General features: G+C 39.8%; 1 protein-coding gene across 6 annotated transcripts in view; it reads right to left on the reverse strand.

Moving 5' to 3' along the window:
* Positions 1 to 12,146, reverse strand: part of LOC149827776 (ion channel POLLUX-like protein, putative (DUF1012)) — a 135,209-nt gene that overhangs the window by 17,504 nt on the left and 105,559 nt on the right. For all 6 annotated transcript variants that reach the window (XM_090019619.1, XM_090019617.1, XM_090019618.1 and 3 more), the window contains 2 exons: positions 929 to 1,114; positions 738 to 851 (listed from right to left, as the gene is read on the reverse strand). In XM_090019619.1, the coding sequence (XP_089875745.1) occupies positions 738 to 851; positions 929 to 1,114 (300 nt within the window). The remainder of the gene's footprint in view (positions 1 to 737; positions 852 to 928; positions 1,115 to 12,146) is intronic.

Raw genomic sequence — 12,146 nt, forward strand, 5'->3', positions numbered from 1 at the left:
GGACATTTATTGGATGACATTTAATTAGAATTAAATAGGGAATTTAAAAATATATTTTGGATTTAAAATAATGTTTTGGGTCCATTTGGATTTTTGACCAAGTGGGGACCCAGGTTGGATCGACCCATTTGGGTTGGGTTGTATCCACTTGAAAAATATATATACATGACCATTGTTGGGTTTGGACCTTGGTGGGGACCCAAGATGGGTCAACCCACTTGGGTTGGAGTTGGAACCAGTTCAAAATGGGGACCCAAATGTGGTGCGCACATGGGGAGTAGGTGGAGGAGTGGGGACCACTCAAGGAAGAAGGGAAGGGAGGGGTCATGCATGAAGGCCCTCCCCTTTCACACAAACCTTATCCCCATCTCCTTCTCCTCTCTTCCACACTCCAGCCGCCACACTCACTCTCCTTCCCCTCCATTAGCAAGCTCCATTTACGTTTTTGGTGAAACCCTAGCATCTATTTTAACCAATCCCTGCATTCATTCAAGAGAATGACGGTGGAGGTTTGAGTTCCGTGCAAAAGGAAAGATTCATGTTTTAGGTGTTAGGTGCACTTTTGAGAGTCTGCTAGATGTATTTCGAAAGTAACAAACTTAAGTGTCATAATAAGTCAACAATAAAGAAAATCATATAGGTATGAAGAAGATGCATGAGAAACAGAAACCCGCTACAATAAAGACCTAAGAATGTAATATGAGTTTCAATTGATAGGGAAAAGAAAAGAAGAGTACCAGTGTGCTGCCTGGACCAAGATAATTGTCATACTCAAGAATCATGTCATCAACATTAGGGCGCCATCCAAGAATAAGGACACGCTCTCTTGGTCCTGCATTCCAATCTGATGTCTGCAAACTCAAGCAAATTAACCAATACATTACAGGTGCTTTAATCCATTGAAGTAATTAATGTCACACCATAATACCTTGGACCCAGACTTCCTAGGACGCTTAACAATGGCATCAAGACGTGATTGTGTATCAGCTTTGATCCTAGAATCATTGCTTTCGTGAACTTTTTGATTCTTGGAAATATTACTTGCTTCTTCTAAATCGTCCAACACTATATCTGGAGGACATTTTTGAGCATGGACAGGGGCAAGAACAAGCAACTGCAACAAGAATAGGGAATTAGATTGAAGAAAACTAAACATCACATGTGAATGATTCATGAAAACAGACAAGCCGGCATGCCTGCTCTAACTAGTCAACATGGATAGAACAATGCCAGTAGTAAGTGAAAAGACGTGTTTGGATCACGGGTCAGGGTCCAGACCCGTGATCATGGCATCCCTTCATTAATGGCACATATGTAATTTTTCCTTATTGTAAAAGGGTATTTTAGTACCCTAAATTGTATTAGTAATAGCATGTAGCAGCCGATTCCTGTATTAGGAATCAGGGTTTTCTCTGCAGCTTCTTCTCTCTTCCTCTATTCCTCATCTTCAAGCATGATAGAACTCTGGATTTATAAAATCTAACATGGTATCAGAGTCATGCTAGAGCTGGATCTAGGATTGCTTCCAAAAGGTATGTCTAGAAAGATTGTTTAGTCTCCCAAGTCAGAAAATTGTAATCATGTCCAAGATAAAAATATTGAAACTTGGCATCAAAGATAAAAATATTGAAACTTGGCATCAAAGACTTGGACATCCAAGTTTCTCAAAAATGTACTTCTTTCCCCTTGAAAAGAAATTTTGTAATGAGAAACATTTTTTTGCAAGAATTGTATTTTTGGAAAAATGAAATCCACTCCCTTTCCAAATAGAACATTTGTGTCCAAAAGACCTTTTGAATTAGTCCATTCGAATGTTTGGGGTCCTTCTCCGGTCATATCAAAAGGAGGATACTCTTATTATGTTACTTTCATTGATGGCTACACTCGATGTGTGTGGATCTATTTTCTCAATCTAAAATCCGAAGTCTTTAATTTCTTCAAAAAAAAAATCATATGATTGTCAAAAATCAATTTTCAAGTAATATCTCCACTCTTCGATCCGATTCTGGTGGAGAATATCTATCAAATGAATTTCAAGAATACTTGAAAACAAATAGCATTTGTCATCAAAGGTCATGTCCTAGGACTCCTCAACAAAACGGTCTAGCCGAAAGAAAGCATAGACACATTTTGGAAACCACTAGGACTCTTCTCATTTCCAAAGAAATTCCAAAGTGCTATTGGGCCGAAGTCGCCTTAACTTCAACCTATTTGATAAATAGAATGATATCCTCATCCCTACAAAATATATCTCCATATGAAAAACTATTTGAAAGAACACCCGATTTTAATAGATTAAGAATTTTTAGGTGTAAATGTTTTGTCCTTACACATAAAAGAGATAAGTTATCTCCTAAAGCTATTAAATGTGAGTTCTTAGGATACGGAGAAAATCAAAAAGGTTTTAGATGCTTCGACCTTAAAAGCAACAAACTATATGTATCTAAAGATGTTACATTTTTAGAAAATGAAAACGGCTTTGAGAAAAATAAAGATATTGATGAAAGCGAATATGCTTTCTTATTTGATCTTCTCTCTCAAGAAGATGTGACTCCTCACAAAGAGGAAGTTTCTAATGATTTAGAGGATATTCCTCTTAATAATATTGAAAATGAAAGTTGTAGAAGTTTAGATGAGATGCGCAGAAACCTAGGTAGAGAGAGAGAGAGACGGCTGCAAAATAAGAGAACTCGTTAAGTTTGATTAGGGCTAATCTCTATGTTAAATAGAGAGAGGCCAAAGAGAGAAATTACACATAAGTCCCTTATTAAACTAAAATATCAAACAACCTCTTAATCTCAACACTCCCCCTCAAGCTGGAGCATAGATATCAATCATGCTCAGTTTGTCACGACATTTCCGACTTTAGATATTTGGTAGTGATATGACCAGCTTGAACCATATCTCTTACATAGTGGCAATCAACCTCAATGTGCTTTGTTCTCTCATGAAATACAGGATTGTTCGCTAGACATGTGGCAGCCTTGTTATCACACATCATGATCATGGGAAAGGAAACCTCCACCTGAAGATCATGAAGAACAGTACGAACCCACATCAATTCAGCAGTTGTTTGGGTCATAGCCCTATATTCTGATTCTGCACTCGATCTAGAAACCACATTTTGCTTCTTACTTCTCCATGAAATCAGGTTGTCTCACAGAAACACACAGAATCCTATGGTAGATTTTCTATCTACTACAGATCCTGCATAGTCAGCATCAGAATAGGCCACTATCTCCAGAGTTCCACCTTTCTTGAACAATAACCCTTTTCCAGGAGAAGATTTTAAATACCTGAGAATCATTATAGCTGCATTCCAGTGTACCTCAGTTGGTTTGTCCATAAACTGGCTAACTTTGCTTACAGCTAAAGCAATATCCGGCCTGGTCACAGTTATATACAGTAGCTTCCCTACTAGTGAGCGATAGCTTTTGCTATCAATCGGTTTTGACCCTTTTTCAAACAACTGAACTTTATGGTCCATGGGAATATTTGTTGGTTTAGCTCCCAACATTCTTGTTTCCTTTAATAAGTCAAGAACATACTTCCGTTGAGACAAAACCATCCCTTCACAGCTCCTGGCAACTTCTATACCCAGAAAATATCTAAGTGAACCAAGGTATTTTGTAACAAAGTGTTTTTGAAGATGAGCCTTTGTGGCTTCAATATCTTTCACATTGTCTCCTGTGACAATGATGTCATCCACATATACCACCATAACAACTATGCCTGAGTTAGTTTTCTTGATAAATAGTGTATGATCTGCCGCTGACCTGTTGAAGCCAAAGCGTGACATCACTTCAAACAACTTTTGAAACCATGCACGCAGACTTTGTTTCAAGCCATAAATCGCCTTTCTCAATCTACACACCTTCTGACACTCCCCCTCAACCTCGAATCCTGGAGGTTCTTGCATGTAAATTGTCTAAGATAGATCCCCATATAGAAATGCATTTTTCAAATCTAATTGACATAAGCTCCAACCATGATGAACAGATACTGAGAGAATAAGACGAATGGTGCCCATCCGTGCAACAGGAGAAAAGGTTTCAAAGAAATCAATGCCATATGTCTGAGTATATCCTTCTGCTACTAATCTGGCCTTGTACCTTTCAATAGAACCATCCGAATTGTACTTTATTGTATATACCCATTTGCATCCAACAATGTCAGCATCTACTAGGGAATCAATTAGATCCCATGTATGCTGAGACACTAAAGCATCCATTTTTTCTTGCATAGCCAGCTTCCAGCGGTTATCTAGCTCTGCCTGTTGATAGTTCAGAGGAATCGTTTCAGCAGATAAGGCTGAAATAAAAGTTTTCATCTGATTTCCAATTCTGACATCGGAGACAAAATGAGATATGGGATATAAGGTACATTGTCGTCTCCCCTTGCGTAGAGCGATAGGCCTGTTATCATCATCATGAAGATCACTATTATCAGTAGTACTTACCTCAGGAGAAGAAGAGGATGGAAGCACTGGTGGAGGTGGAGATCTACGCACATATACCAATGGAGGATCATTAAATCGTGAAGAGGATGAAGTTTGGTTCGGTAATGAGGGCACAGATTCCAAAGGAAAAGGAGGTATAGGTAATGGAAAAGAGTCAGCTGGATCAACCTGCAGCGGGGAACCAGTACTAGAGAAATATGGAGTGGATTCCAAGAAAGATACATCCGCACTGACATACTCTCGGCGAGAAATAGGATCATAACATCGATATCCCGTTTGATTTTTTGGATAACCTATAAATATGCATTTTGTAGCTTGAGCAGATAATTTATCACGGTCAGGGCCAAGTTTGTGTACAAAACAAACACATCCAAATATTTTTGGTGAAAAGAAAAGAGGGGCATTAGGTTTTAGGATATGTAATGGAATTTGATCACCCACAGAAGATGAAGGCATACGGTTGATCAGATAACAAGCAGTGGTAATCGCATCACCCCAATATAACGCAGGAACATTGTGTTGAATCATAATGGTCCGGGCAACATCAAGCAGGTGCCGATGTTTTCGCTCAACCACCCCATTTTGTTGAGATGAATAGGCACAAGAAGTTTGGGGTTGAATGCCATGATCTTGGTAAAATTGTAACAGAACTTTTGATTGAAACTCAAGAGCATTATCAGTGCGAACAATCTTGACAATAGATTCAAACTGAGTTTTTATTTCAAGAATTAAGGATTTGATAATACTTGGAACTTCAGATCGTTCTTTTATTAAAAACACCCATGACAACTTAGAGAAATCATCAACAATAACAAGATAATATCGACACTGAGTCCTAGTAGGAATCTTACTAGGACCCCATACATTTGCATGAAAAAGTTCAAAAACTTTATAACTAGACTGACTCTGACTCGAAGGGAACGAACTTCGATGATGCTTGCCCAACTGACATGCTTCACACTGAAATGATGTAGTGGAAGGAATTTGAGGAAAGACAGAACGAAGCTTTGACAATGAAGGATGACCAAGACGACGATGCCACTGAACAGGACTGGATGAGTGTTCCACTGCAGCATAAACGTTACCCACTGGATGATGTAGGTAGTAGACTCCATTTTCTTCATAGCCTCCACCAATCTTCTTCCCCGTCAGCAAATCCTGAAAATAACAACCCATCGGATCAAATATTACTCTACAGTTGTGTTATTTTGTAAGGCAACTAACAGAGAGTAAACTTTGAGGAAAGTTAGGAGCATGAAGAACATTTTTCAACTGTAAGGAGGAGGATAAAGAAATATTTCCCTGACCAACAACCAGTGAGGAACTCCCATCGGCTAATGAGACTCCTCGATGAACAATAATATCCTTTAGATCTGAAAAAACAAGTGAATTTTCACACAAGTGTCTGGATGCACCAGAGTCAATAATCCACTTACTGTCATTCGGATGAAGATGATTCCATGTTGAGTAGGCAACACCAGCTATAGGAGGGGTGAAACTCAAAGGGTGAAGAGCTATCAGCTCATCATATTCAGCTCGACTGAGGGTAATACTGTCACTTGCAGAGATATTATCATGTACATTTGTTGCCTCCAGTGTAGTAACATTTGCTTTAGGAGCATATGACTTTGATGAAGAAGAGGTTGGCCGACCATGCTTATCCCAGCAACGATCTTCTAAATGTCCAGATTTTCCACAGAATGTACATTGAAGCTTTCCTCTGCCTCCCATACCTCGTCCACGACCTCGTCCTCTGATATTCTGAATATTTCCACGCCCATAACCAGAGGAGACAACTAGAGCAGATGACTGGGTCACAGGCTGAGATTGTGGAAGAGAGATCGCAAGTCTACTCAGGCGATTGTATGCATTAGCAAGAGTAGGTACATCTAATCCAGTCAACATTTGGACATTTGCAACAGAGAATTCTGAAGATAAGCCTGTAAGAAACCGAGCAACCATAGTTTGTTCTTGATGATCCTTTTGCTTCGAACAACAAAGAGGCTTGTGAGCATTGAGTCTTTCAAACGCAGCTTTGATGGAGGCGTAGTATTGGGCCAAGGTCTATCTCCCTTCTGTAAATTATATATCTCTTGTTCGATTTGCAGGATACGACTCACATTAGTCTCTTGTGAGTACGTATCTCGAAGATTGTCCCACATTTGTTTGGCTGTATTATAGTAAATTAAACCATCTGCAATATGGGGTTCGACATTATTCATGATCCATGACATAACTATGTCATTATCTTCATCCCAAGTAACGTATTTTCCCACCTTTTCATTGGGTTCGTCTTCCAACAAAATATGTTTTTTACGATGTCCAGACACCGACATCATAAAAGTTCTAGACCACATGGCATAGTTAGTTTCATTCAACCTTACAGAAGAGCCGTACGAGAAGGGATTGGCAAAAGCCTTATACTCCCCAATATGTTCAATTTTGGAATCACATTTCAAAGTTTCACCCATACTGAATATTTAATTCTATTTCAGCTGCAAAAAAAAATCAGATTCACTCACTTGAACAGCAAGTTTTATAATCACACGTCAGGCAACTCCACGACTACACAGTTTGCCACACCAGAAATAAAATCTTGACAGGCTTCAAGCGACACAGAAAATAGTGTGTGTTACAATCACGCATCAGCCAATACGACGACCAACAGTTGTACTCAACATAGAATCCCACGACAGTAATTAAAAACTTTCCACAAACAGGATATTTTTCAACACAGCAGGGAATCACGCCTGTTGCTTCCACGACAGAAACACAACTGATACTAACATGCTTCTTTCACAACACGCATGTTAAAAAAATCACGACACAAAAGAGAAACACGACTGCAGATATTCATATTCTGAAATCGAACAACCAGATAAGATCTGAGAAGAACTCGGCACCCAGATTCACGACCAACGATAATATGCAGACGCAAAAAAATAAAAATTACGACAGTTGCTGCTCCCAGACATATAAAGCACGACAGCCAAAAAGAATTTCATTTCTTCAGGGCACAATTAAAAACAGTCATATCTCGATCACAAACAACAGCACAGGAAATGGGATTGCCGCTGCTCCCAAACATAAAAATCACAGCAGCTGCTCCCAAACACAGGAATCACGACAGCGAAAAATTCCACAACTCAAGGGCTCAAGGGTTATAGCTGCCAGACCTGAAGACACGCATCCACGGTGTCCCTTAGATCTGATGACAGATTTGGGTCATGACCATAGTCAGACACCAGATCTGTTATCAGATCTTACGCAAAAAAAAAAAAATTGTGCACCTCGTTCCAACTTTTTTTTTTGTTGGTGTAGATCAGTCACGATCGATCACGCTCCTGAGATCGTAAGCTCTGATACCATATAGAAGTTTAGATGAGATGCGCAGAAACCTAGGTAGAGAGAGAGAGAGAGACGGCTGCAAAATAAGAGAACTCGTTAAGTTTGATTAGGGCTAATCTCTATGTTAAATAAAGAGAGGCCAAAGAGAGAAATTACACATAAGTCCCTTATTAAACTAAAATATCAAATAACCTCTTAATCTCAACAAAAGTAATGATTTTGAAAATAGATCAATTCAAACCTATGTTAGGCGTGGTCAACAAGTTCACATAAGTGCTCTAGAAAAATATTCTTAAGGTTCCAACACAGAAGAAACCTCTTTAAGGAGATCCGGCCGAATCTCCAATCCTCCTAATAGGTTTGTTTCCTATGAGTCTCTAATGTTAAGAAGACACATTTGAATTGGATCAGATCTTGATCCAATCCATAACACCGCCTAAGGCACGCGCCTCTAGGCGGTGGCATACTTGTAATTACATTTCCTTTTTTATTATGTATTCTGTAAAATGTACATTTTAAGTATAAATAGAATGATACAAAGGGGGAGATGTATTCTGCGCCCCACTTTATCTCTCCTCTCTTCCTCCCTCTCAGGTTTTCCTATTTCCCTCTCTATCTCTCTCTCTTGTTACAGCCCACATATATCAAAATCTTACATGGTATCAGAGCAAGGTTCGGGCTGAAGACATATCGTGCGGGATCCCTCTCTTGATCGTAAGTTCCTCTCTCCCAAAATCCCTAAACCTCTCTCCTTCTTGCCGTGAATCCCTCTTTCTCTTTCTCCCAAATAACCCTATTTCTCCTCTTCTTCTTCTTTCTTACCGTGAAGATCTCCTTTTACTCCGAAAACACCATCTGTTTTTGTCTCCACTGTGCCCTAATTTCTGCCCTAATTTTCAATCCGCCCCTAATTTTCTCAAATTTTGCCCTAGTTTTACCTTAAATCCCTCTATGGCTGCCCTCTCTTCCAGCTTTCTTTCTCAACTTATCTCTCAAAAACTCAATCAAACCAATTATTTGACGTGGAAACGTCAAATCATCCCCTTTATCAAGAGTCATCGGCTTTATGGCCACATTGATGGCTCTCTTCCTGCACCACCTGAGTTCAATGTGACTGATGTGAAGAATGCTGCCGGGGAAGTTGAAAGCACATTAACTGAGCCTAATCCGGATTATGATACATGGACGGCACATGATCAAGCTCTTGTTGCTTATATCACATCAACCCTTTCAGATGAAGTGCTCGCAGGGATTGATGATGATCTCACTGCAATGGAGTTGTGGCAGGCCTTAGCCACAACATATTCCCAAATTTCTGAAGCCCGATTTCTTCAACTTAAGAGGCAATTTCAAGATTGCAAGCGTGGTACTAGATCAGTTTTGGAGTTTATGACTGAACTGAAGAATATTAGTGATCAATTGGCCATTGTGGGACACCCTATTAACGATAAAGACAAAGTTCAACAAGTCCTAAGTGGGTTGGGACCTGATTTCGATGTCTTCTGTACTGCTTTAGAGGTGTTGCCTTCCCTTCCCTCATTTGAAGATCTCAAGGCAAAACTGTTTCAACATGAAGCCAGCCGATTGCAACGTCAGGACTTATTGCCGCATGGTCAACACAATGTTCTTGTTACAAACACTTATTCTCATCCAGGGAATCGTGCTAGAGGGTTCCATGTGCAACCAGGGACGGGAAGAGGAATCCTTCCTACTCCTCAGGCTACCACACAGGGCAATATCCCACGGAGGATCCCTACTTGTTTTTATTGTAACAAAAAGGGACACGTAAAGTCTGAGTGTTGGCACAATCCGCAGAACAAAGGCAAAGGGGTTCGACGCGATAACACGCAGACGAGTTCACATGTGCCAGGCAACCATATTCCTCCAGATGTGCAACAAATTCTTATGACTGCTATGTCCAAGATCAATTTTAAACAGAATGAGGAAGGAACTTGGTATGTGGACTCTGGTGCAGCAACTCATGTGACTGATAATGCAGGTAAACTTTCTAGTGCTCTCCCTTATTTAGCTCAAGGCTCAGTTGTTACAAGAGATGGATCCCATCATAAGATATCCCACATTGGAAATGCACAAGTGTCTTTGTCTCACTGTTCTTTACCCTTGAAAAATGTTCTAGTTGTTCCAAATATCAAGAAAAATATTATTTCTGTCTCTAAGCTTATTGATGATTCTAATTCCTCTGTTGAATTTACTCCATCTTCTGTTTATGTCAAGGATGCTCGAACCAAGAAGACATTCGCTGAGGGTGTTCGCAAGGGCAACATGTACGTTCTTGAGGAAGCTCCAACAGTGTCTGCGTCAAGTGTCTCTGTTCCGTCTTCTCCTAGTCCTCATCCTGTTGCTTTAACAGAGTATGATAGGTCATTCATTTGGCATGGCCGTTTAGATCATTGCAGTCATTCTTTTATTCGTGATCTTGTTAAGAATGGGTTCATTCCCAAGTCCAGTCTGAGTCCTGTCAATGAGTCAGACATGTGCTCTAATTGTCATATTTGTAAGAGCCATGCCTTGCCTTTTCAGTTGATAAATAAACGAGCATCCAAATTATTTGAGACAATATATTCTGATGTTTGGGGACCAGCTCCTCTTTCTTCTTCTTCTGGGAGCAAATATTATGTTGTTTTTATTGATTCTTACTCTCGATACACTTGGATTTATTTTATGAAGCATAAATCCGAAGTGTTTCACTTGTTTACTCAATTTCATGCCTTAGTCCGCAACAAATACTCCTCTAATATTGTGCATTTCCAATGTGATGGTGGGGGAGAATTTATCTCAAAAGAATTTACTGAGTACTTACTAAATCATGGGATCACTAGACAGATTTCCTGTCCACATACACCTCAACAAAATGGCATAGCAGAGAGAAAACACAGACATATAGTTGAATCTGCATTAAGCATGTTACATAATACTGGCATCCCCATGACTCTTTGGACTGAAGCTTTCCATACTGCCGTATATATCATCAATCGTTTGCCATTGTCATTACTTAAAGGAAACTCTCCATATTTCCTTTTACATCATGAACACCCTGATTACAATGTGCTGCGGGTTTTTGGGTGTATTTGTTATGTTCATGTTGATGTCTCTTTACGAAACAAATTTCAGGATCGGGCTATTATGTGCAGATTTATTGGTTATTCTGACAGTTATAAAGGGTATAGATGTTACAATCCCAAAACTGGGCGTGTACACATTTCCCGTCATGTTGTTTTTGATGAACTCAGATTCAAGGACTCGACAGACACATTTATGGAATCCAATGTTGATCCTGAGACTTATGATCCATGGCTAAGTGCTGAAATCTTATCTCCACAGGGTGATCCACATCAATCTTCGGCTCCAATATGTCATGACACTTCCTTTGCCTCATCCCAAGTTGATTCAGAACCATCCACATGTGATCCTCGACCATCTGGATATTTTTCAGGGATGACCTATAGTAGAAGGCTTCCCTCTATCCGTGCTTCAGACACAACCAATGTTCTTCCACGCAGATCAGAACGGGTGAGACATCCAATTGACAGGTGGGTCAGCTATGACAATTTTTCTTTAGATTTTCAGATCTTTATGACAGAGGTGAACAAAAATGAGGAGCCCAAGAGTTATGATCAAGCCTCTCAAGATAGACGTTGGATTGATGCCATGAATGAGGAGATGTCTGCCTTGCATGAATGTCAAACTTGGGCTCTTGTTCCTCGACCAGACGGGAAAAATGTAGTGAGTTCCAAATGGGTTTATAAGATTAAATATAAACCCGATGGCAGTGTTGATCGATACAAAGCCCGTCTTGTTGCCAGAGGATTCACTCAACAGTATGGTGAGGATTATGATGAGACTTTCAGTCCAGTTGTCAAGATGGGGACAATACGAGTTATTCTTTCACTGGCAGTGTCATATGGATGGCCTTTATATCAGTTGGATGTGAAGAATGCATTTCTTCATGGCTATTTGAAAGAAGAAGTATATATGGAGCAACCTCCAGGGTATGCATCAAGTGATCCTACTCAATGGGTTTGCAAACTACAGAAGTCATTATATGGGCTCAAACAAGCATCTAGATCATGGTTTGACAGGTTCTCTCTCCATATTCAGCAGGCTGGTTTCACTCGAAGCGCTCTTGATCATTCTTTATTCTTATATCGGTCAGGTGAAACTGTAACTTGGCTTCTCATATATGTGGATGATATAGTACTCACGGGAAACTCTTCCTCTCATATCGCTCATGTTAAAGAGGTCCTACAAGAGGCTTTTAAAATGAAAGATCTTGGCGAGCTACGATACTTCTTGGGGGTTGAACTTGATAGAAAGGATA

The sequence above is a fragment of the Nuphar pumila genome, chromosome 10 (assembly GCF_984573655.1).
Source record: "Nuphar pumila chromosome 10, dmNupPumi1.hap1.1, whole genome shotgun sequence".
Lineage (NCBI taxonomy): Eukaryota > Viridiplantae > Streptophyta > Magnoliopsida > Nymphaeales > Nymphaeaceae > Nuphar > Nuphar pumila.